General features: G+C 43.1%; 1 protein-coding gene across 1 annotated transcript; it reads left to right on the top strand.

Annotated features, from left to right (window-relative positions):
- The first annotated feature begins 16,999 nt into the window (after positions 1-16,999).
- Positions 17,000-25,775, top strand: LOC148136450 (putative G protein-coupled receptor 139). Its single transcript, XM_087983206.1, has 2 exons — positions 17,000-17,066; positions 24,844-25,775. The coding sequence occupies exons 1-2, from the start codon at positions 17,000-17,002 to the stop codon at positions 25,773-25,775; spliced, it is 999 nt and encodes a 332-aa protein (XP_087839332.1).
- Positions 25,776-27,488: the final 1,713 nt, after the last annotated feature.

The raw sequence follows: 27,488 nt of genomic DNA, 5'->3' as shown, positions 1-27,488 counted from the left end.
CAGAGTTCAGGTTAGTTATTGGTGAAAAACCACATGGAAACCTTTACGTTAAGTTATCAAAGATACAATTACAAACTCATATGGGGATAAACATTAAATATATGAGTGTAAACCATCTGAGAGTCAAAGAATAAAAGAGTCGAGAGTGCGGTGCTGGAGAAAGCACAGCAGGTCAGGCAGCATCTGAGGAACTGGAGAATTGACGTTTCAGGCAGAAGCCTTTCATCATCCATTCCTGATAAAGGGCTTTTGCCTTAAACTTCGATTCTTCTGCTCCTCGGATGCTGCCAGAATTGTTGTGCCTTTCTAGCACCACACCCTCGACTCCGATCTCCAGCATCTGCAGCCTTCACTTCCTCCCAAAGATTAACAGAGACCTGAGTATAGAATCTCATTCTCATGTACAATATCATTCACTGGGAAATAATCTCTACAAATCAAACTGACAAGCTGTAACATTCACAGACTGAATGAATCCAGCTGTCAGCTCTAAGAACTTTAACATATGGATCAGGCCTTTCCTTTTCCTGCTCCTTGGATGCTGCCTGACCTGCTGTGCTTTTCCAGCACCACTCTGATCGAAACTCTGGTTTCCAGCATCTGCAGTCCCCAAGCTTGACGAGATTCTGTCTCAGCACTGCCCTGATGTATTTACTAATCAAAAACACCTCTCCCCATTCTTTCTTGTGCCACCTTCTATCTTAACTATAAACAGATAATTGAGCTTGATTTTAGAGTTCTATATCAAACTAGTTCTGATGAAGGATCACTGGACTTGAAACATTACCTCTGTTTTCCCTCCATGGACATTGCCAGACCTGTTGAATTTCTCCAGCAATTTTGGTTGTGCTCTACCCAGCTTAAGCAGCAAGTCATAGTACACGTTATTTCTTCAGCCCTTTTCTCTTGCTACAACAGCATTGTTCGGATATATCTACTACTGGCCCATTTAATTGTTTTCAATAATAACACTGCACTGCCTGAAGCCATCTCCAGATGTCATCTCCCTGCTCATTTCTTAAGAATACGCTTGGATAAAAATGAGCAGCTGTCGGGAAGCAGGATGCGAGGAAGTGAATTCGAGGTAACTGTGGGAGGGGGTGAATTTGTAATGGATATTGGTGTGCTCCTTTCCCCAGAACTAGAATCACAGAAATCAGAAATGGGAAAAGTCAGAAACGGATGAGGTGGCCATGAAAGAAGTAGAGAAATTGGAAGTAAATTGACTTTCTTTTCTCGTTCTGGCAAGAGCAAGAAAAGCACAAATTGATTCACTGATATATTGAACAAAGAGCTGTGGGTGGAGCTTGAACTAGTACTGGAAAAACCAATATTCCACAGATTCCAAAAAGAGACAGATGCAGCTGGGACTGTGCAGGTAGACAGAACCATCCCTTTAACATGGAGAAAGTGAGCCAAGTAAAAGAAAAATAATTACAGATTAGCTCGACGTGGCAAAAGTGGATGGTGATGGAGGGGGACTGTTCAGGGCTCTTATTGAGGAACAAGCGGAAAAAAATTCAGACCATCTGATGGCAGACAGATGCCCAGAGGGATTGTTCATCTATTATAAAAATGAGGCAGCTAGAGATAATAAAAAGAATTGGAAATAGTACATTTAACTTAAAGCTTAAGAGGATTTGTGATTTCCACTAAAACCTCAAGCTTTTTCTTCCTGCCATGATCATTTCTGTGTCACCTTATTGTAAAATAGTTAAGCTCAGCATAGACTCAGATGAGCTGGAAGGTTCATTTCCTCACCCTACTAGGTAACATGATTAGTGAACCTCTGGTGAAGTGCAAGTGTTATTTCCTGCTTTCTATTTATGTGTTTAGATTAGTCACGGAGTCATAGAGGTGTACAGCACAGAAACAGTCCCTTTGGTCCAACCCGTCCATGCTGATCAGATATCCCAAACCAATCTTGTCCCACCTGCCAGCACCCGGTCCATATCCCTCCAAACACTTCCTGTTCATATACCCATCCGATGCTTCTTAAATGTTGCAATTGTACTACCCTTCACCACTTCCTCTGGTAGCTCAATCCATACACGCACAACCATCTGTGTTAAAATGTTTCCCCTTAGGTCTCTTTGATATCTTTCTCATCTCACCCTAAACATTTGCCCGCTAGTTCTGGGCTTCCTCACCCCAGGGAAGAGATTGGTCTATTTACCCTATCCATGCCCCTCATGATTTTATAAATCACGAACACTCCTGGATAAACAGCCCCAGCTATTCAACCTCTTCCTATAGCTCAAATCCTGCTACCCTGGCAACATCCTTTTAATTTTTTGTGAACCTTTTCAAGTTTCACAATATTCCAAAAGTGGCCGAACCAATGACCTTTCATCTCCTGTACTCAATTCTGACCAATAAAGAAAAGCTTGCCAAACGCCTTCTTCACTATCAAATCTACCTGCGACTCCACTATCAAGGAGCTATGAAGCTGCACTCCAAGGTCACTTTGTTTAACATTCCCAAATATAAGTCCTGCTAAGATTTGCTTTCTCAAAGGGCAGCACCTCGCATTTATATAAATTAAACTCCATCTGCCACTCCTCAGCCCATTGGCCCATATGACCAAAATCCCATTGGAATCTGAAGTAACCTTCTTTGCTGTCCACTACACCTCCAATTTTGGTGTCATCTGCAAATGTACAAACTATTTCTCTTATATAACAGTACAGCACAGAACAGGCCCTTCAGCCCACGATGTTGTGCCAACCACTGATCCTCATGTATGCACCCTCAAAATTTCTGTGACCATATGCAAATCCAGTAGTCTCTTAAATGTCCCCTATGACATTGCTTCCACAACTGCTGCTGGCAACGCATTCAATGCTCTCACCTCTGTATAAAGAATCCACCTCTGACATCCCCTCTATACTTTCCTCCAACCAGCTTAAAACTATGACCCCTCGTGTTAGTCATTTCTGCCCTGGGAAATAGTCTCTGGCTATCGACTATGCCTCTCATTATCTTGTATGCTTCAATTAGGTCCCCTCTCCTCCTCCTTTTCTCCAATGGAAAATTGCCCGAGCTCAGTCAACCTCTCTTCATACGATAAGCCCTCCAGTCCAGGCAGTATCCTGGTAAACCTCCTCTGAACCCTCTCTAAAGCATCCACATCTTTCCTACAATAGGGCGACCAGAACTGGACGCAGTATTGCAAGTGCGGTCTAACCAAAGTTTTATAGAGCTGCAACAAGATCTCACGACTCTTAAACCCAATCTCCCTGTTAATGAAAGCCAAAACACCCCTATGGTATCTTAACAATCCTGTCCACTTGGATGGCCATTTTAAGGGATCTATGTATCTGCACACCAAGATCCCTCTGTTCCTCCACACTGCCAAGAATCCTATCCGTAATCCTGTACTCAGCTTTCAAATTCGACCTTCCAAAATGCATCACCTCGCATTTATCCAGGTTGAACTCCATCTGCCACCTCTCAGCCCATCTCTGCATCCTGTCAATGTCCCACTGCAGCCTACAACAGCCCTCTATACTGTCAAGGACATCTACAACCTTTGTGTCGTCTGCAAACTTGCTGACCCATCCTTCAATCCCCTCATCCAAGTCATTAATAAAAGTTACATACAGTAGAGGCCCAAGGACAGAGCCATGTGGAACACCACTCACCACAGAACATACAACAATACAACACAGAACAGGCCCTTCGGCCCACGATGTTGTGCTGAACATTTGTCCTAGCTTAAGTACCTATCCATGTACCGATCCAATTGCCGCTTAAAGGTCACCAATGATTCTGACTCTGCCACTCCCACTGGCAGCGCATTCCATGCCACCACCACTCTCTGGGTAAAGAACCTCCCCCTGACATTCCACCCTTCACCTGAAATTTATGTCCCCTTGTAACACTGTTGTATCCGGGGTAAAAGTCTCTGACTGTCTACTCTATCAATTCCCCGATCATCTTATAAACCTCTATCAAGTCACCCCTCATCCTTCGCTGTTCCAATGAGAAAAGGCCTAGCACTCTCAACCTATCCTCATATGACCTATTCTCCATTCCAGGCAACATCCTGGTAAATCTCCGCTGCACCCTCTCCAAAGCTTCCACATCGTTCCTAAAGTGAGGCGACCAGAACTGCACACAGTACTCCAAATGTGGCCATACCAAGGTCCGATAGAGCTGCAACATCACCTCACGACTCTTGAATTCAATCCCTCTGCTAATGAACGCTAAAACACCAAAGGCCTTCTTACAAGCTCTATCCAGCTGAGTGGCAACTTTCAAAGATCTATGAACATAGATGTCAAGATCCCTCTGCTCCTCCACCTTACTAAGAACCCTACCATTAACCCTGTATTCCGCATTCTTATTTGTCCTTCCGAAATGGACAACCTCACACTTGTCAGGGTTGAACTCCATCTGCCACTCCTCAACCCAGCTCTGCATCATATCTAAGTCCCTTTGCACCCAACAACAGCTCTTCTCACTATCCACAACTCCACCAATCTTTGTATCGTCTACAAATTTACTGACCCACCCTTCGACTCCCTCTTCTAAGTCATTAATAAAAGTTACAAACAGCAGAGGACCCAGAGCTGATCCCTGCGGAACTCCACTTGTAACTGGGCTCCAGGCTGAATATTTACTATCTACCACCACTCTGACTTCGACCGGTTAGCCAGTTCTCTATCCAACTGGCCAAACTTCCCACTATCCCATGCCTCCTGACTTTCCGCAAAAGCCTACCATGGCGAACCTGATCAAATGCCTTACTAAAATCCATGTACACTACATCCACTGCTCTACCCTCATCTACATGCTTGGTCACCTTCTCAAAGAATTCAAAAAGACTTGTAAGGCAAGACCTATCCCTCACAAATCTGTGCTGGCTGTCCCTAATCAAGCAGTGTCTTTCCAGATACTCATAAATCCTATCCCTCAGTACCCTTTCCATTAATTTGCCTACCACAGAAGTAAGACTAACTGGCCTGTAATTCCCGGGGTTATCCATACTCCCTTTTTTGAACAGAGGCACAACATTCGCCACTTTCCAGTCCCCTGGTACCACCGCCACTGACAGTGAAGACGAAAAGATCATTGCCAACGGCTCTGCAATTTCCTCTCTTGCTTCCCACATAATCCTAGGATATATCCCGTCAGGCCTGGGGGACATGTTTATCCTCAAGTTTTTCAAAATGCCCAACACATCTTCCTTCCTAACAAGTATCTCCTCTAGCTTACCAGTCCGTTTCATACTCTCCTCTTCAACAATACGGTCCCTCTCATTTGTAAATGCTGAAGAAACTTATTCATTCAAGACCTCTTCTATCCCTTCCGACTCAATACACAGTCTCCCATTACTGTCCTTGATCGGACCTACCCTCGTTCTCGTCATTCTCATGTTCCTCACATATGCATAAAAGGCCTTGGGGTTATCCTTGATCCTACCCACCAATGATTTTTCATGCCCTCTTAGCTCTCCTAATCCCTTTCTTCAGGTCCTTCCTGGCTATCCTGTATCCCTCCAATGCTCTGTCTGAACCTTGTTTCCTCAACCTTATGTAAGCCTCCTTCTTCCTCTTTACAAGACATTCAACCTCCCTCATCAACCAAGGTTCCCTCACACGACCATTTCTTTCCTGCCTGACAGGTACATACATATCAAGGACATGTCATATCTGTTCCTTGAAAAAGTTCCACATTTCAACAACATCTTTCCCTGACAGCCTGTGCTCCCAATTTATGTTCCTCAGATCCTGCAGCATCGTATTTACCCTTCCCCCAATTGTAAACCCTGCCCTGTTGCACGCACCTATCTCTCTCTGTAACCAAGGTGAAAGTCACAGAATTGTGGTCACCATCACCAAAATGCTCACCCACTAACAAACCCATCACTTGTCCTGGTTCGTTACCAAGTACCAAATCCAATATGGCCTCCCCTCTGGTCGGACAATCTACGTACTGAGTTAGAAAGGCTTCCTGGACACACTGCACGAACACCGCCCCGTCCAATCTACTTGATCTAAAGAGCTTCCAATCAATATTTGGGAAGTTGAAATCGCCCATGACTATTACACTATGGTTTCTGCAACTTTACAAAATCTGTTTCCCAATCTGTTTCTTCACATCTCTGCTGCTATTGGGGGGCTATAGTAAACACCCAACAAGGTGACTGCTCCTTTCCTATTTCTGACTTCAGCCCATACTACTTCCAAAGGCAGATTCTCCTCGAACTGCCTTTCTGCAGCCGTTATATCATTTCTAATTAGCAACGCCACCCCCCTCCTTTTTAACCACCCCCCAATCTGACTGAAAGATCTGTAACCAGGAACCTTCAACAACCATTCCTGTCCTTCTCCTATCCACGTTTCCGTGATGTCCACAACATTGTAGTCCCAAGTACTGATCCATACCTTAAGTTCACCCACCTTATTTCTGATACTCCTTGCTTTGAAGTATACACACTTGAGCCCATCTGTGTCCGCAAGTATTCCCTGTCAGTAACACCTTCTCCACAGCCTCCCTACATTCTTGGACATCCTGAAAAACAGCTAACCTACTTGCTGGACGACAAGTCCGGATCCCATCCCCCTGCCAAATTAGTTTAAACACCCCCCGCCCGCAAAGAGTGCTCGCAAACCTCCCTCCCAGGATATTGGTACCGTTCTGGTTCAAGTGCAACCCGTCCTGCTTGTACATGTCCCACCTTCCCCAGAATGCAGTCCAGTTGTCCAAATACCTGAAGCCCTCCCTCCTACACCATCGTTACAGCCACATGGTCAACTGCACTCTCTCCCTATTCCTTGCCGCACTGTTATGTGTCACCGGCAACAGAGATGACGACTCTGTCCGTCGTAGCTTTTAGCTTTCAGCCTAACTCCCTGAGCTCCTGAATGACCTCCCCACCTCTCTTCCTACCTATGTCGTTGGTGCCAATGTGCACCACGACTTCTGGCTGCACACCCTCCCCCTTAAGGATTCTGAAGACACGATCCAAGACATCTTGGATCTTGGCACCTGGGAGGCAACAAACCATGCGAGAGTATCGCCCATGTCCACAGAACTGCCTGTTTGTCCCTCTAACTATAGAGACTCTTATAACTAGCGCTCTCCACCTCTCCCCCTTTCCCTTCTGGGCCTCAGAGCAGGACCTCGTGCCAGAGAGCTGGTCACTGCAGCTTACCCCTGCTAGGCTGTCCCCCCCCCCCCCCTCCCCCCCGCAACAGTATCCAAAGCTTATTGTTGAGGGGAATGATCACAGGGGATCCCTGCATTGCCTGCTTCCTCCCTTCCCAGCTCTAACTGTTACCCAACTACCTCTGTTCTCTGTTGTAAGTTTGTCCCTGTAGTTTCTATCTATCACCCTCTCAGCCTCTCGAATAATCCTCAGTTCATCCAACTCCAGCTGCAGATCCCTAACGCAGTCTGCGAGGAGCTGGAGCTGGCTGCACTTCCTGCAGGTGAAGTCAGCAGGAGCATTGGTGGTCACCCCTACCTCAAACATCCTGCAGGAGGAACATTCCACTGCCTGCACTGCTATAACTCTACACTTAGTCTCCAAAACAAGAACACTAAGTAGCTTACCTGTTCAGCCGACTGAGTGCTTCTTTTTAAGTTACAGGAGGAGGGAGGGTGGGAGACACTACACGTGTAGTGTCTCGTGTTCCTTCTCCACTCAAACTTCTTACCTTCCCAGAAGCCTCTGTTGACGACTTCTGGGTACCCGCTCCTAGTTGAAAAAAAAACACAGACTGCGAAAAGAAAAACGTGAATTTAAACTGGTCTCCGCTTACCTTCCGGCCCCCCTCTCTGTGCGCCCGCTGTAGCACTTCCAGGCAGAATATTTTCCTTCTACTCCCACTCGCTGTCTTCTGTTGGCCAGCCAATTCTGTATCCACACAGCTACGTTTCCCTGTATCCCATTCCCCCGGACCTTCTGAATTAGCCTACCATGGGGAACAATATCAAATGCCTTGCTGAAGTCCATATGCACTACATACACAGCTTGATCCTCATCAAAGTTTCTAGTCACATCCTCAAAGAACTCGATAAGGTTTTGAGGCATGACCTGCCCCTCACAAAGCCATGTTGACTGCATTTAATCAAGCCATGCTCTTCCAGATGGTCATAAATCTGATTCCTCAGAATCCTTTCTAACACCTTGCGGACGACAGATGTGAGACTTACTGGTCTGCAATTGCCGGGGATTTCCCTATTTCTTTTCTTGAAGAGAGGGATTACATTTGCCTCTCTCCAGTCCTCAGGTACGACTCCAGTGGAGAGCGAGGATGCAAAGACCTTTGCAAGTGGCGAAGCAATTGCATTTCTCATTTCCCAAAGCAGCCGAGGGCAAATCTGGTCCGGGCCTGGCGACTTGTCAATCTTAATGTTTGACAAAATCTTCAGCACATCAGCGTCCTCTATCTCTATCCATTCCAGCATGCACACCTGCTCTTCAAAGGTTTCATTCACTACAAAGTTCGTTTCTTTAGAAAAGACAGAAGCAAAAAACTCGTTTAGGGATTCCCCTATCTCCTCAGACTCCACACACAAATTCCCTGTGCTATCCCTAATCGGCCCTACTCTTTCTTTGACCATTCTCTTATTCCTCACATAAGGGTAAAATGTCTTTGTGTTCTCCCTAATCCTTTCTGCCAAGCCTTTCTCGTACCCCCTCCTGGCTCTCCTCAGACCATTTTTGAGCTCCTTCCTCGCCTGCTTGTAATCCTTTGGAGCTGAGCTTGACCCTAGTTTCCTCCACCTTACGTAAGCTACCTTTTACCTTTTGACGAGAGGCTCCACAGCTCTCGGCATCCAAGGTTCCTTTATCTTACTACTTCTTGCCTGTCTCAGAGGGACATACTTATTCATCACTTGCAACAACTGTTCCTTAACCAGTCTCCTCATGTCTATAGTGCCGTTACCATGGAACAATTGCTCCCAATTCATGCTTCCTAACTCATGTCTAATTGCATCATAGTTTCCTCTTCACCAATTAATTATCCTCCCATTTTGCCTCATCCTCTCCTTCTCCAAAGCTATGTAGAACGTGAGGCAGTTGTGGTCACTATCATCAAAATGCTCTCACACCACAAGATCTGATACCTGCCCCGGCTCTTTTCCGAGCACCAAGTCGAGAATGGCCTCTCCCGTCGTTGGCCTGTCAACGTACTGAGTTACGAAACCCTCCAGAACACACCTTACAAAAACAGATCCTTCCAAACCATCTGCTTGGAGGAGGTTCCAATCAATATTGGGAAAGTTAAAGTCACCCGTTACAACAACCCTACTACGTCCACACTTTTTCAAAATCCGCTGACCTATGCTTTCTTCCATCTCCCTGCTGCTATTGGGGTGCCTGTAGTAAACCCCTAACGAGACGACTGCTCCCTTGCTGTTCCTAATTTCCACCCATACTGACTCACATCCATTAAATAAGTGATGAAAAGTAGTGGATATAGCACCGATCCTTGTGGTTCTCCACTGTTCACAGGTCTCCAATCTATAAAACTACCCTTCACCATCATCCTCTGTCTTCTACCTTCGAGCCCGTTCTGTCTCCAAATGGCTCGTTCTCCCTGTATTCCATGAGAGATAGCCTTGCTAACCAATCTCCCATGAAGAACGTTGTTGAACGCCTTACACATAATCCACATATATCACATCCACCGGTCTGCCCTTATCAATCCTCTTTGTTACTTCTTCAAAATGCTCAATCAAGTTTGTGAAACATGATTTCCCACGCACAAAGCCATGTTCACTATTCCTAATCAGTCCTTGCCTTTCCAAATACAGGTTCACCCTCGCGAGGTTTGAGAAGATTTGTAGCTTAGGTTGAGGTTATGGATGTAGGTTTGCTCGCTGAGTTAGATGGTTCATTTCCAGACGTTTCGTCACCATACTAGGTAACATCTACAGTGGGCCTCAGGCGAAGCGGTGTACATGATTCCTGCTTTATATTTATATGTTTGAGTTTCTATGGGTGTATATCCTATCCCTCAGGATTCCCTCAACAACTTGCCCACCATTGATGTCAGGCTCACTGGTCTATATTTCCTGGTCTTGTACTTGCCACCCTTCTTAAACAGTGGCATCACGTTAGCCAACCTTCAATCTTCTGGCACTAACCTGTGACTATCGATGACACAAATATCTCAGCAAGGTCACCAACGATCACTTCTTTAGTTTCCCACAGAGTTCTAGGATACACCTGATCAGGTCCTAGGGATTTATCCACCTTTTGTGTTTCAAGATATCCAGCAGTTCCTCCTCTGTAATATGGACATTTATCAAGATGTCGCTATCTATTTCCCTACATTCTATATCTCCGATGTCGTTCTCCACAGTAAGTACTGATGAAAAATGCTTGTTTATTATCTTCCCCATCTCCTGCGGCTCCACAGAAAGGCGGCCTTTATGATCTTTGAGGAGCCCTATTCTCTCCCCAGTTACCCATTTGTCCTTAATCTATGTGTAATAAACCTTTGGATTCTCCTTAATTCTATGTGCCAAAGCTATCTCATGTTCCCTTTTTGGCCTCTGGATTTCCCTTTTAAGTATATTTCAACAGCCTTTATACTCTTTTAAGCATTCACTCGATTTCTCTTGTCTATACTTTAGATATGCTTCCTTCTTTCTCTTAACCAAACCCTCAATTTCTTTAGTCATACAGCATTCCCTATAGTTACCAATCTTTCCTTTCACCCTAACAGGAATATACTGTCTCTGGACTCTCGTTATCTCATTTTCGGAGGCTTCTCATTTTCCAGCTGTCCCTTTACAAAATCAGCTTTCGAAAGTTCTTGTATAATACCGTCAAAATTAGCCTTCCTTCAATTTAGAGCTTCAACTTTTAGATGTGGTCTATCCTCTTCCATCACTATTTTAAAACCAGTCGACTTATGTTCGTTGGCACCAACGTACTGCCTCACTGACACCTCTGTCACATGTCCTGCCTTATTTCCCAAGAATATGTCAAGCGTTGCACATTCTCTAGTAAGTACATCCACATATTGAATCAGAAAATTTTCTTGTACACACTTAATAAATTCCTCACCATCTAAACCCTTAACGCAAAGGCAGTCCCAGTCTATGTTTGGAAAGTTAAAATCCCCGACCAAAACCACCCTATTATTCTTACAGATAAAGAGATCTCCTTACAAATTTGTTTCTCGTTTTCCATCTGATTATTATGGGATCTATAATGCAATCCCAATAAGGCGATCATCCATTTCTTATTTGTTCGTTCAACACAAACAACTTCCCTGGATGTATGCCCAGGAATATCCTCCCTCAGCACAGCTGTAATGCAACCCCTTATTAAAAACTCCACCACCCGCTCCTCTCCTGCCTCCCTTTCTGCCTTTTCTGTAGCATTTGTATTTTGGAGCATTAAGCTGCCAGTCCTGTTCATTCCTGAGCTATATTTCTGCAATAGCTATGATATACCTGTCACATATTCCAAGCCATGCCCTGAGTTCATCTGTCTTCCATGTTAAGCCACTTGCATTAAAGAAAATTCATCAGTCCTCCCTACTTCTTTGCTTTGTCCCTTACTGTTTGACTCGCTTCTTTTCTCTGCTGTACCATTCTCAGATTGATCACTTTTCTACCTATCTCCCTGGGCTCCAGCCCCTTGAGTTGCAGATGTCATTTCCTGTTTGTTTTCTCAGAGGGTGGTAGATGGGATCTAAGTTAACGTGTTAATAGAGTTCCATTTGGAATGCCATGCTTCTAGGAATTCTTGTGCATATCTCTGGTTAGCTTATTCGAGGATGAATGTGTTATCCCAGTCAAACTAGTGTCCTTCCTCATTTGTATGTAAGGATACTAGTGAAAGTCGGTCATGTCATTTTGTGGCTAGTTGATGTTCATGTAACCTAGTGGCTAATTTTCTACCTGTTTGTCCAATGTAGGTTTTGGTACAGTTCTTGCAAGGTATTTTGTAAAGGACGTTCGTTTTGCTTGTTGTCTTTAGAGGGCCTTTCAAGTACATTAGTTGCTGTTTTAGTATGTTTTCTGGTTTGTGGGCCACCATGATACCAAAAGGTCTGCGTAATCATTTCTGAGATGTCTTGGATGTAGGGCACAGTGGCAATAGTTTCTGGGTGCGTTTTGTCTGTTTGTTTGGGTTCGTTGCTGAGAAATCAGCGGAGTATGTTCATTGGGTACCCGTTCTTTTTGAATATGCTGTATAGCTGATTCTCCTCTGCTCTTTGTAGTTCCTCTGTGCTGCAGTGTGTGGTGGTTCGTTGAGATTATGTTCTAATGTAACTTTGTTTGTGGGAGTTGGGATGATTGCTTCTACAGTTCAGTTCTTGGTCCATGTGTGTTGTTTTCCAGTAGAAAACGACACACTGCAGCACAGAGGAAGGACGAAGGGCAGAGGAGAATCAGCTATACAGCATTATCTGATGCATCAGTATTAAAAATGAATGGGTACTCAATGAACGCAGTCCACCTATTTCTCAGCAACAAACCCAAGCAGGTAGACAAAACGACCCCAGGAACCCTAGCAACTCTCCCGACATCAAGTACATCTCGGAAAAGACTGACAGACTATTCACGCCTCTTGGCATTATGGTAGCCCACATCTACCACCCTCTGAGAAAAAGAATAAGAAATGACATCATCAACACAGGAAATGAAACCACCAAACGAAGGAAACCTAAGCAGAGAAATAGAAACAGGGACATAACGCCATCACTTCACCGGAGGCTCAATAATAACGTTGCCTAGTATGGTGACGGAACGTCTGAAAACGAACCTTCCAGCTCAGCGAGCAAATTTGCATCCTGAACCTCGAACTGGGCTACAAATTTCAGTACAGTCCCTTTTATCACATTGCACATGTTACATTCTCAAAGGAATTCAATTGAATCGCAAACAGTGACGACTCTCCCAGATTAACTTGAATTGATAAAAGTGTCCTGCTCTATCTGTTTGAATAATGTCTTCCAACAGTTTCACTGTGACATGTTAAGTTAAATGACCTCTGCTTCCTGCTTTCTCTCTTCCTTTTGAAATGCAGGTCTTCCACCTGTTATCTTCCAATACACTGGGGCTGAAACAAGGTGTACCCGGAGCGCAACAGTTTCAAGAAACAGTTGTTAAAGCCCTTTCACTGGCTGGGTAATGAGTTCCCCTTCCTCCATGAGAGAGAATGATTTCTTTCTGAGCTGATAGATTCAGAATGGTGTATGACTGAGGAAGTGGAAGTGACTCTATTGTTTTGCATACATCTTGCTTTTGAAACCAAGGTGATGGTGGAGAATGGTGACTATATACTTTTTACTGTACTCATGTTTTCCTGTACTTGAGTACATGTGACAATAAAAACTAATTCTAGTTGTCATGCGAAAATCAAGCCTCCAGTGAGTCAATTCGGTGACCTAATTTATTACATTATTTACAGTTTTTTAACAAATATACTCAGGTATGATTTGTTTTGTATACATCAGAAAGCAATAATTAGCAATGGCATCAATAAACTCAGTCAGACAACATTTACAACTGGAAAGTGAGGTTTTGAATAACTGTCAGCGTGCCTATCTCCACAGGAAAGGAGATGGGAACTCTTCCCAAATGATTGGCCTTTGCGTGCTCTTGACCCATCCCTCGCTCCCTCTCTCCTTCACATCAGTACTTTTGATATCATACCCTCACACTGACAATGATCAAACATTGTCACTTTAAATCTGAAACAGCACATTCTAAAATTTACTGTGCTCTCCTGATACTTCTGTTATCCCAGAGTTACAACAAGGATATCAATATTCTTCGAATACAATTAAAGTTTCAGTGCTGGTTCCAGAACACAGTCGCGTTGCAATTACAGGAACCATTTTGCTGCGCTGTTCATAAAGGCATTATGCTTTGTTCCTGTCGAACACAAACACTGACCATTCTTGGATCATTTGCAGTATATATACATCTGAGACACAAGGACTGACCAAACATCATATTCCTGTACATTTCAGGAGGGCAGGCGATCACTAGACTGTCACTAGACTGTTAATGCAGAGACCCAGGTATGTTCAGTGGACCTGGGTTTGAATCCCGCCACGGCAGATGCCATTTGGACTCAGTAAAAACTGGAATTAAGAGTCTAACGTTGACCACGAAACCATGGTTGATTGTTGAAAAAATTCATCTGGTTCACTAATGAATCTGTCATCCTTACCCAGTCTGGCCTGCACGTGACGCCAGACCCACAGCAATGTAGTTAACTATTAACTGCCCTCTGGACAATTAGGGATGGGCAATAAATGCTGACGTCGCCAGTGCTGCCCACATCCCGTCAATGAATGAATAAACAAAATTATAAAAATATATAACTTGCTTTGAGCAGCAAGAAATTTATGACCTGCTTACATGCACTAACCACTTCCTGGTAGTGCTTTCTGAAAATGCTACACAGTTAAGAAACTTTTCAAAGAAACTTCAGCCAACGCTGCTCTCTGCCCCATGCTTGTTACTATGGGTAAAACGTGGCTGCACTGAGTATTCGACAATTTGATGAATTCCCTTATAGCAATGGTTATACCGTTTCCAGTCCAAACACGCACACAGCATCCATTCAAAAATATCTGCCAAATGTTACACACTCAATAATTTGATTTATAAATTTGTCGGAATTGTTTTTCAGCCATAATCTTGGTTGTCAACATGTTCTTTTTTAAATCAGACGTGTTGCATTAATTAATTAAGGGGACGTGACTGCAATGGGAAGGGCCAAAGCGTATTTTCGTTGAGACTGTGGTGGTAGCTGCTTTCCTGTGACACTGCAGTCCTGCTGGTGATGGAACAATTGTACAGTAGAGTGAAGGGGAGAGGGATTTTCTAGGATTTCAACAGGCGGACACTGAAGGAATTGGCTTAGTTCCAGAGGGCTGTTCTCTCATAGAAAGGCAAAAGATGGTGGTTTTAACCGAAGGAACACCTTGCCTCCCGACATCTCATACGAGCCATCAAGCCAATTGTGCTAACTGACTCCGCCCACGGCTCCCCGCAGCAGGGTGACTGGACTGTTGGTTTGTGATGTAGAGTGACACCAACAGCGCAGGTTCAATCCTCACACTGTCAGATCACCAGGAGCATTCCACCTTCTCAACCTCACCCCTCCCGGAGGTATGGTGATCCTCAGGTTAAAACATCGACCCGTCGTGTCTCACTGATGAGAAAGCAGCTCTAGAGTTCATTGGGACTATGGTGACATTACTGAAGGAATATATACGCCCAAGTCAGGATGCTGCTACTGTTCATCGCTGGTAGGTGGACTGCATGCTTGTCGGTATGCCAACCAAACTGATTACATTGCTGTTCAACAGAAAGTTCTGAAAGAGATTAGCAGGCCTGGTTTAACTGCAAAGAGAGAGATAACGAATGTTTCAAATCCGACACGATTCTGCTTCAGCACTGCTCTGAAATTATTTGGACTCAACGGTTAACTCTGCATTTCTCTCCACAAATAGTGCATGACACAAACACTGACCAGTTTGTTTGGCAGTGAGGAAAGCAGTCTCAGGTTACAGAGAGAACTAAACAGATTTGTCAGATAAGTAGATCAATGGAAAATGAAATTTAACGCTGACAAAACGTGAGAGGATGTGCTGCAGCAGAGGTCACAAGACAAACAGTACTCAATGAATGGTAGGACACGACGAAGCTTTGGGGAATAGAAATTGAGATGTTTACTGACAGAATCGTGGACGTGAAAGGACAGCTTAATAGTGTAGCTAAGAAGGCATACAGGACGTGTGTCTTTACCATTTGAGGCACAGATTCTAAGAGCAGTGAGATCCTGTTGGAGCTGTAGAGGATTTTGTGAAGGCTACAGTTGGAGTATTGAATGCAGTTCTGATCACTGCCCCTTAGGAAAGATGTTACTGCACTGGAGGGAATACAAAGAAGATTCATCAGAATGTTGCTTTATCAACAACAATTTAGCTGTGAAGAGGGAGACTCGGCAAACACGGGTTCCTTTCTCTCGAGCAGAAATCAGGTATATCAGACTATGAGCGGCTTGGACAGGGTGAATAGAAATCAATTGTTCCTCTCAAACAAAGTACCAACCACCATGTGACATAATTTGAAGCTGAAAGGGAGGATGTTTCTAAGGGACATGAGGAAAATGCTTCTCACCTAGAGGATGGTAACGGCCTGCAATGCACTGCCTGGCTTGAATTTGAAATGGAAAACCACACAAACTTTAAAAGAAATACTTATATGAGCACTTGCAATGTCATACGTTTCAGGGCTGTGGGCCAGGTGCTGTAAAATAGGACTGAGGTAGATTTAGTCTAATTTTGACAGGACAAACATGATGGGCCAAAGGGCCTCTTGTGTTCTATATGATTCTGTCATTCTAGAATTCTAAAGTTAAATTCCTGAATCAGTTTCTTTTCATTTGCATTTGTGTCGAGGAAATATTACCCAGGGTAAGTTTTAGCCGTTGTTGTGGTCAGTATCATCCTCATGTTCTGTGTTAGAGTACTCATTCACAGATAAAATTTCCTCAATGAGCTGTATAAAATAATTAACAAGAAAAGCACTGCTAAAACAGTGTCCAGTGAAACATCTCTCAAGGAGGTCTACAACAGGAAGTAATGAATGACTGAATGGCCTCTGCAAAATGAAGGTCGTCACTGACAGGAATATCAAAAGATGTTTAGATATTGATGGGATTGCTAGTGTGTGAAATAATGCCAGCATTGTTGTTTGAAGATATATTGCAATTAACATTTGAGACCTAATAGGATCAAATTATTTCAGTCTTTAGGGTTTTCACTGACAGACGTAAACCTCAATGACATCATTTCATGAAAATAGACCTGTTGTCGTAATCTGTTTGTTCGAAGTGGTTTTAAAAATTGAAAATGTAATCACAGTTTCCCATTATATATACCACACAATACAAAATAATAACTCTGGAACGGTGTCATTTCCAACTCTGAGAGAATTCTCCAATTCTGACAGATTGCCAGCAGCAGGAACAGAGGGATTGTTTCACAACAATAAAATGCATCTTGCCAGGCAAATGGTCGCTAAAGTATACTACACCATCCTTGATGTTGTTGGTATTCCTGGTAAGCCTTGCAACAAAATCAACGTGTTTAAATCTCTGCGTTGGTTCATACCTATTTCCACTCGACGAATGATAAGTATTTTATTTCCTTTCAGCAACAGAAATCCTGATGCCGGGTGATTGTGTCCTCACTTACTGAGTTTAAAGTGAAGAGTTTGTTAATGAGGAGGCTCTTCAATAATGTGCAGCATTGTCTATTTCTATGCACTGTGCCCAATGGGTTTGCACTGAGGCCACGTTGATGGAGTTTGGCTGAGCACCGACCCTGACTGCTCTCGGAAGTGTTTAGAAAAACCTTTCTCTCTCTCTCTCTCTCTCTCTCTCTCTCTGTGGTAGTTCAAAGCCTACTATCTGTCAGATGGATTTTGTAACAACCTGATTAGTGACACCTGATATTTCCCATTACTTGATGTCAAGGTTTTGCGTTTGTGTGTCTTGCTCAGGCAGTTTGTTCGAAACGGTTGCCCAGATACAATGTGGGAAATGGGTGGGTGGAACAGGTAATTATGGAGTGCTACGCCTGCGTCAGCATATATAGCGTTGAATGTTCTGCTGGGTATCTGTAATGCAGCATTTGGCTAAGTGTGGAGCATTAACCTAAGAATCTCAATGATTCCAATTGCAGGTTGTACTGGGAATACAGTTCACTGTAGAACTGTATTACGTGTGGGTCAATAACCTGGTGGGAACACCGGATTTCAGGGCAATGTGATTCAGTGAATATCTTTCAATTCGAATTTTAACGAGTGTGGGTTCCTAGCCAAAGACTAATAACTAACCCCAGTGTCCAAGTGTTACTGGGAGCATCTCTCAAAGTAAAATTACACTGAATGTGGTTTACTAATTGGAGGGGAACAACCTACTCCAGTGGCCTTGCACAAGGAGGAACATCTCTGACTGTAGAATGTAACTGTTCGTGGGAAACAGAATGAAAGAGAATGTCTGACTGCAGTTGTAATGAGGACCATAATTTAATTGAAGTCATGCAATGCATCGCTTATATTACATTTGTCATTCTGATCTGTTCACTTGTGGAACTGTCAATGTAGTTTGGAGGTACGGTCGATCGTCCCTGTGGAAATATTCACAGTTGATTGAATAGATTCGGTACTAAGTTTATAAAGTGAAGCATCCAATTGTAGATTTTAAAAAGTGAGTTTTGCATGAAGTAAAAATACCAGAGTAACAGTGTCAATTCAATCAATTGTTTCATAGACATATTATGTTTGCATAAATCATCTTTTTGGTTATGATTAATATGTCAGCAAAGCTGTAGGACATTGCTTTTCTAATCCATTTTCTCGACATTAATAAATTTGCAGGTAAAAGGGCATCTAACAAATAGGAAGCTTTTAAGATTGTGCTGACTAACGTTCCAAGGCACTTTCTTCCTGTTTAAGCGAAGGGTAAGGCTGGTAAGAATAAGGGACAATGGAAGAATATATGTATTGAGATTTTAGTCAAGAATAAAAGAGAATCGTATTTGTGATATACACAACTTAGTCCGGTTGAATCTCCTAATCAATATAAGCAGTGCAGGGGTATTCTTAAGAAATATATCAGGAATGCAAAGAGGGGATATCCGATCAGATTTCCAGGTAAAGTCAAGGATAATCTAAAGAGATTCTGCAAATGCATTATGTGTAAGACGGTAACTGGAGAGAAGGTGGGTCCCACTAAAGATCAAGGAGGTCATTTTTGGGTTGAACCCCAGGAGATGGGCGAGATACTGAATGAATATTCTGCGCGAGTTTTTAACATGGAGGAAGAAATGGAGACTACACATCGCAGAGGAACATATTTTGATGTTTCAAAACAGTTCCAAATCCTGAAGAGGTCTTCGAGAATATAAAGGTGAATAAATCTCTGGCACCTGATCTAATGTATCCCAGAATGCTATGTAAATTAAGGGAGGAAATTACGAGATCCCTTGCAGAAATATTTGCATCATATATATCTACAGGTGAGGTGGCTGATGACTGGTGGGTGGCTAGTGTTTTACCTTTGTTTGAGAAAGATTGGAAGGAGAAATTGGGGAAATACAGACCTGTTAGTCTGATTGTGAGTGGGGATAAATTGTTGGAAGTGATTTTTAAACTATAGGATTTAAGTGTATTAAGGGAAGCAAGTATTGATTAATGATGGTCACTAATGAGTTTGTCCAAGACACATCGTGTCTCACAAACATTACATTTTTTTAGGAAGTTATCACAAAGATTGATGATGGCAGAGCAGCAGACATTGTATACTTGGAGTTTCGTGAAACCTTTGACAAGTTTCCACATGGTGGATCAATTAGTAAAGTTACTTCACATGGGATTCAGCAGTAAGTTTAAAATCAACTAGGCGAAAGTGAGGACTGCAGATGCTGGAGATCAGAGTCAAGATTAGAGTGGTGTTGGAAAAGCACAGTAGGTCAGGCAGTACCCGAGGAGCAGGAAAATCCATGTTTCGGGCAAAAGCTCCTCACCAGGAATGGCTTTTGCCTGAAAGGTCGATGTTCCTGCTCCTCAGAAGCTGCCTGACCTGCTGTGCGTTTCCCACACCACTCTAATCTAGACACATGGGATTTAGACTGGGCCTGACCATTGAGAACTTAATAACCCATTGGCAGGCAGCAGAAAATGGTGGTGGAGTTTTATTTGTTTGACTGGAGGCCTGTCACCAGCGGTGATCCGCAGGAATCTGCTGTGGATCCATTTTTGTTTATCATTTATATCAATGATTTGGGCCAACATATAGATTTCATGCTTAGTAATTTCCGCACAACATCAACATTGGTGGCATAGTAGACAGTGAACAAGTTTGTCGAAGCTTACAGAGGGATGTTGATCAAATGGGTTCATGGGCTGAAAAATGGCAGATGGATTACAATCTGGATAAATGCAAGGTATTGCACTTTGGTACAACAAACAAGGGTAGGTCTTTGGATAGTGGTGTAGAGCAGAGAGACCTAGGGGTGCAGGCTCATAATTCTTTGAAGTTTACATTTCATATGGACAGGGTGGTGAAGAAGATGTTTATCATGTTTGCCTTCATTGCTCAGTCGTTTGCGTATAGGGGTTTGGAAGTCATGCAGAGGATATACTTGACATTGACAAGGTCTCTTCTAGAATGTTGTGTCCATGTCTTGTCGCCCAGTTGTAAGAAGGATATGATCACGCTGGAGATGAGTAGTCAGAATTTAACAGGATGCTGCTGAGTACGGAAGAGTTGGGTTATGAAGAAAGGCGGGATTGGCTGGGAGTTGCTTCTGTGGCGCGTAACAGGCAAACGTATGGAGGCTTATGAAATAAGGAGAGGTACAGACAAGTTTAATGATAGTTACGTGTTTTACTAGAATGGTGTTTTCAAAACTGGTGCACATTTTTTAAAGTGAGAGGAGAGAGATTTTTTGAAGCAAAATGAGGGGCTTTCTTTTCCACCGAGTAGTATGAACTTCCTGAGGAAGTGGTGGATGTGAGGACAGTTAAAATGTTTCAAAGATATTTAGATAAGCACATTAATAAGAAGGGTTTGGAGGTATATGGAACAGGAGCAGGCAGGTAGGACTATTTTAATTTGGAATTATGTTCGATATAGACTGGTTGGAGTTAAGGGTCTGTTTCCGTTCTGTATGAGACTATGACTCTAAGGATGTATGTAGAACTAGAATTGATGACACCGTTTAAAGGACTGTACCTGATTAGATTTAGATTAACAATAGGTTGAGAGTGCTAGGCCTTTTCTAGTTGGAACGGCAAAGGATGAGGGCTGACTTGATAGAGGTTTATAAGATGATCATAGGAATAGATAGAGTAGACAGTCAGAAACTTTTTCCCCAGGTACAACAGAGTGTTACAAGGGGACATAAATTTAAGGTGAAGGGTGGAAGTGAGAGGGGAGATGTCAGGGGTGGGGTTCTTTACCCAGAGAGTGGTGGAGGCATGGAATGCGCTGCCTGTGGGAGTGGTAGAGTCAGAATCTTTGGTGACCTTTAGGCGGCAATTGGATAGGTGCATGGATGGGTGCTTAAGCTAGGACAAATGTTCGGCACAACATTGTGGGCCGGAGGGCCTGTTCTGTGCTGTATTGGTCTATGTTCTATGTTCTAATATTTCAATCTTCAATTCGTAATCTATCCACAGTTAATTTTCCAATTGTCGCTTTGTGATGCATGTCCACTTTGGCGGAAGGGATATCGATGAGCAATGCGCATCAATCAGTTTTACCACAGTATCTAAAATTTGCCGGAGTTGTGGGTATGTTTGCTGAGCTGGAAAGTTGATTTGCAGACGTTTTGTTCCCCGTCTAGGTGACATCTTCAGTGCTTTGGAGCCTCCTTTGAAGTGCTGCTGTACTGTGTCTTCCAGGAATGATTTGTTTCCGTTCCTGCTGCTTCTGATTTCCGGTTCCAGTTGTTCCGTCTAATGGCGGTATATTGGGTCTATTCTATGTGTTTGTTGATGGAGTCCGTGGCTGAATGCCATGCTTCTAGAAAATCTTTGTCTGTCCACTGTTTAGATTGTCCTGTGATCATTGTGTTGTCCCAGTCTAATTTGTGGTCCTTGTATGGCTACAGGGGACAGCTGATCGTGGTGTTTAGTGGCTAGTTGGTGTTCGTGGGTGTGGATAGCTCATTGACTTCTGTCGGTCCTACATCGTGTTTCGTGCAGTCTTTGCGTGGCATTGTAACCAGAACTCCATTATTCAACACATCGATTTCGGTCCGAGCTACCTTCCCTTCAAAATAATAGAACCAAAAATGACACCACCCACAGAAAAAAACTAGCCCCATAAATTAATAGGGGGCCATGACACCTGCGCTTCACCGGATACTCTCACTGATGATGCTACTCAGAACGGTAATGAAAAGAAATCTTCCAGCTCAGTGTGCTAGCTTACATAGTTGTGTTCAAAGTTTGTGAGAAGATTTGTAGCTCGGGTGCTCGTTGTTGTGGTTCTGTTCGCCGAGCTGGGAATTTGTGTTGCAGACGTTTCGTCCCCTGTCCAGGTGACATCCTCACTGTTTGGGAGCTGCATGTGAAGTGCTTCTGTGATGTTTCCTCCGAACGGACAGCCAGACTACTGCGACCACTAGGACCCATAACAGCACACAAACCAACACCCACTTTCAGACAACAACTCACCAGGACAAAGGACCCGATACCCAGCATGAGCAAAACCAATGTAGTGTACAAAATCCCATGCAAGGACTGCACAAAACACTACATAGGACAAACAGGAAGACAGCTAATAATCCGCATCTATGAACACTAATTAGCCACGAAATGATACGACCAGCTATCCTTTGTGGCCACACACGCAGATGACAAGCAACATGAATTCGACTGGGACAACACGACTATTATAGGACAAGCCAAACAGAGAACAGCCAGGGAATTCCTAGAGGCATAGCACTCATCCACAGATTCAATCAATAAGCACATCGACCTGGACCCAACATACCGACCACTGCAGTGGACAGCTGGAACTGACAACCGGAAGTGGCAGATTCAAACCACTACAAATGCTGGAGGAAACATCACAGAAGCGCTTCACGTGAGGCTCCCAAGCACTGAGGATGTCACCTAGACAGGGGACGAAACATCTGCAACAAAAATTACATAGTTATGTTTATGGCTGTTGGAGGTCAATCATCTCAGTCATTGTATACCTCTTCAGGAATTCTTCAAAGTCATGTCCTCAGTCCCAATATATAAAGTTCACTCATTACTGCCATTCCCTCCATCACCATTTCCGAAGTGAAGAGGTTTTCTCCTGATTGCATCATGTTCTGTACAATTTATGACGCTTTAGATACTGAAAAGGTCTGTGTCCAGATACAGCAAGGTAACATCCAGCTTGTGCCAATAGTTGACAAAGATCATTTGCATCTCACAGGCATCCAGCAATGACCATCTCCAAAAATTGAGAATCTCCCAATCTCCCATTGACTTACGTTGACATCACCATCACTGACTGCAACTTGGGCCAACCATTGGCAAGACATTGGTCTGGTACAACCATACAAGGTGCTGAGGCCACAGGAATGTGTCAGACATTGATTACTGTGGCAATAAGGTCCCTGCCTGCCTCTCTAATCCATGTCCACCATCCAGAATACATAGCTCAGGGGTGAGATAGAGCATTCTCTATGTATCTGTCTTACTGAAGCTCAATTGCAAACCTCACAAAGCTCCACATTGTGCAGGGCAAATAGTGGATTGATTAGTGTGCCTATCACCACATTAAGTAATCACTCCCCTCACCAATGACAAGTATGACCAACAATGAATACTACCTACAAGATACAAACTAGGAACACCCCAAATCTTTCTCAACAATACCTCGTAAACACATGACCCATGATCAAGGGCAGCAGATGCACAGAAATACCATCACATGCCAGATCAATTTCAAGCCAAATTTCATTCCAACTTGGAAACCTATCATTGTATCATTACTGTTGCTGGGTAACAATTCGGCAACTCTCCCCCAAAAACACTGTGGGTTTTTCTGCAGCATAGGCAATAAAGCTATTCAAAAGGCATCATTTACAATGGTCATTACAGCTGGACAATGAATACAGGCCTGGTCACTGAAGCTTACATTAAAGTGTACTTTTAAAAATAGTTACTATTACTGTTTCTGCAAAAATATATCTGTGAACTGAAGAGTGGTTTGTATCTAAGGGAGTTTACTGAATGGCAGAGGGATGCTTGGTGCTGAGGTCTTGCTGAATTCAGGGCATCACTTGCCCTCGAGGATAGTCAGTGCCACATCTTACTTTGTTGATTCCATGAATTTCCAAACTCTTGCTAGTCTCAAAACCATGAGAGACATCCTTTGCCTTGGAAGTCTGTGCTGGGTTCTGGTCTATATGTTGGTGTTCCCTATGCCAGAAAACTATGTTGAATCGAGTGGGAGATATTTTATCTGTAAATGTGTACGGGGAGCAAAGTTTCTGTTATTTATTCAATGGATTTTGGAATCAGTGACATGACCCCGAATTACCACCTATCCCTAACTGCCCGGGGGCACATTAGAGTCACCGGATTGTTGTGGGTCTGGAGCTACGTGTAGGCCAAACCACATTAGGATGAAAGATATTCAAAAGGATGTTTGTGAAGGAGATGTTTTCCTTTCCCTCACAATCAACAACACTTTAATGGTCACTATTAGACTGTTAAATCTATATTTTTATTGAACTCGAATTTCATTATCTGCCTTAACAGAACTCGAACCCAGCTCCCTTGAACATTACCTAGTCTTTGACTCCATGCCCTATCGTTTGCTCATTTACATTGTGGAAGACATCTATTCCTGGAAACTGTTGAGTGACTCAGTTACCTGTACTGTCATTCAGTTAGTGTGGATGTACAATTCTGGAGATAATCTGAGGTGTTGAGTCTCCACAACTGAAAACAGAAATATTGCATTCAATGTCCATGTTAGGTGTCTTCCATTCTTTATTTTACTGTTCCGGGGTATGATTGTGGGGATGTTGTGGTCTTATGGGACACTCTGGCCAGTCTTAGTAACCTATAAAGCTGGTGAAATCCGTGAGTCTAACCCAAAAATATTGAGAACATAACCGTATTTCCAGAAGTTATTTGCTCCTCATGCAAATTCCTATAATATTTATAAGTGCAATCATTCATTTGACAGTGGTAACTGTAGTGCTTCAGATCATATGACACAGAACACTAATCATCTTTGTGCTAAAACCAGTCAGGCACAGAGAATATTTGATCAGTAACTTTGTCTTCTTTTTTTTCCCAATTTCTATCCTACAGTTAGTCTAGCGGCGATTGTATTCTTGTCTAGGGGCAAGTGTGGTCTGTCAACATGTACCACTCGCTATCTGGTCACGATGGCAGTGTCTGATCTACTTTACATTATTCTTGATGTCGTACTTAACAAGTTTACTTACTATTACTATCCACGGTCTTTCCTGGACGTCACTTCTGTTTGTAGTGTGAACCAGGCCCTGACTGACTTCACAATTGATTGTTCTGTCTGGTTCACTGTCGCTTTTTCTTTTGATCGATTTGTCGCCATTTGTTTTCATCAGATGAAATCTCAGTATTGCACAGAGAAAACTGCAATGAGAGTTCTGGCAACAATCTGTATTTTATTTTCTGTAAAGAACATTCCCAACTACTTCCGATTTGAATCTGGAAGGATCATCAACAATGTTCAATGGTACTGTTATACCAGGGACAGTTACTTTACTGAACCTCTGTGGGTGAGTTTTAAATATGTTGAATCATTTTTAACACCGCTCCTCCCTTTCACTTTTTGTCTCTTTCTCAACGTTCTGACTGTCAGACACATCTTCGAGGCCAATAAGACACGTAAGGTACTGAGGGGTCAGCGAAAGACAGAGAATGACCCCGAGACAGAGAGCAGAAAGAAATCAGTGACTTTACTGTTTGCGATATCTGCCAGCTTCATACTACTCTGGTTGGTGTATATTATTTATATATTTGATATCGGTTATTACTTGGAGGAGTCTTATCTCTTTGAACAAGTTGCATATATGTTGCGGAATCTAAGCTGCTGCTCAAATGCATTTATTTATGTGGTAACGCAGAAAAGGTTCAGAGACCAGCTAAAGTATGCAGTGAAATATCCCATTCTAAAAATAACTCAATTGATGAATAAAGCTAAGGAACTGAGAGGCAATATGAAATGCAGTAGAGAATGGATTGAAGAGTTCTTGTGAATAGACTGAAAAGAGAAGGAACAGCACCAATGTGGTAGCACTCGTTTTCTAATTTGTAAGGAATGACTCCATCTCAGGAGCAAAACAGAGACTGCAGGAGCAAAGCCGGTGGGAAATGCTGTTAGCAATCAGCAACGGCTAGTAGAAAGCTGAACAACAAAAAACCAAATGAAAGAGGAATTAAACATGCACAAAAGATACATTAATCCCAAATAATCAGTACTCAGTGAGTGACACGGATACAGAATTAAATGACCTGGAGGAAAGGGTCAGTGTTAACTTCAGGGGCCAGGATGGGAAACACAATGACAGACACCTGTCCACTCATCCTCACGGAATTCCCTGAGATATACATCTTGAAAGAAGTACAAAAACAAGAAGTTTCTATTAGAGAGAGTAAAATCTAACATAAACTGTAAGCATTTTGCATTTTTATTAGAAAAGTATTTTCATCAATAATTTACATAGTCTGTTTCCATTAAATCAGCCCTGCCTTGATGACCACTATCAGTTCCTTCGTTTCTTTGTTTCTTTCCACACTCTGTCTTTTCACAAACACTAATGTGATGGATGGGGGAGTCCAAGGACCAATCAGAGAACTGAGTGACAGAGAGGATCCGAAGCTCGGGAACCAGATTGGATGTCGGAGTTGAGCCGATATCCTCAGTGCTTCCATGAAAATGTTTTGTGGACCTCACTGACTCCATCGAGCTCAGCAGGAACTGACTCTGGATGAACCCTGTTTGCTTGTGACTTGATATTGGAGCCTGAGATCAAATCAAAAAGATACTTGCATCATCACCAAGACTTATTGTTTCCAGCCACAAAACAGCTCCGACATCTATCACTGCCTCTGATCATAATTGGTGAAACAATCATTTATTTTATTGTTAACTCTGGACAATTAAAAACCAGTACCAATTCGGCTGAATACCAGATTATGATCTCCATACATTACTTTGTCCACATTTCTTCCACCCTCCTTATCTGCATTTCCAACAAATGCCAGTATTCCCTGATCATCCATTGACCACCGGAAGACTACAGGCACATTGCCGTTCAAATTCTCGATTTGAAATTCTCACTCGTGTATTCCATGTTTGTTTGTTGATTTCTTTATTGCGTTAGACTTGTTTTATAACCGGAAAATGAAAGTGTTCTGAGTTCTGCTGTGCTGTACATGTTCCTAGCTGGTATGATTGTGAAATATGTTACAAATTGCACTGCAGTCAATCAAACGAAATTGCTGCTAAGAATGCCAGAAAGTATGGTGGGTCTGACGATTGGGAACAATTTAGGATGCAGCAAAGGCGGACCCAGAAACTGACCAGGGAGGGAGACAATATGAATATAGTCTTCCCTTGAAGCAAAGCACCCTCTGACTTTCCCAGGCAATTTCCTGTTTGTCATCTCCCGAACAGCACTTGCAAACCTATTTATGAGGTTCATCTTTCCAGTTCTGCCAAGATAGAAAGCGTCCATCTTGTTGGAAATGATCCTGCTCCAGAGCTGGTCCCATTACCTCTCAAACACGCTGCCTGACCTCCTGAACCAGTTTTCCATCCACATGTCCAACCACTCCAATTTTCAACAACACATGGGACTGGCAGTGATTCTGAAATTACTGTGTTACCAGTCCTGCCTATCACTTTTAGGCTTTTCTGTCTAAATTCTGTTTTATGGACCTACAGAGGTCTTTGACAGGGACATAGA

Source organism: Chiloscyllium plagiosum, unplaced genomic scaffold (genome assembly GCF_037043375.1).
Source record: "Chiloscyllium plagiosum isolate Xiang-an unplaced genomic scaffold, Cpla_swu_hap1 HiC_scaffold_45, whole genome shotgun sequence".
Taxonomy (NCBI): domain Eukaryota; kingdom Metazoa; phylum Chordata; class Chondrichthyes; order Orectolobiformes; family Hemiscylliidae; genus Chiloscyllium; species Chiloscyllium plagiosum.
Note: the sequence above shows the minus strand (reverse complement) of the source record. Positions and strands in the feature narration are given on the sequence as shown.

Bases quoted from the DNA above. Each gene is read 5' to 3' on its own strand.
- LOC148136450 (XM_087983206.1), top strand. From the start codon at position 17,000: ATGCATCTTGCCAGGCAAATGGTCGCTAAAGTATACTACACCATCCTT. The intron at 17,067-24,843 runs GTAAGCCTTGCA...TCTATCCTACAG, and splicing joins TGATGTTGTTGGTATTCCTG to TTAGTCTAGCGGCGATTGTA.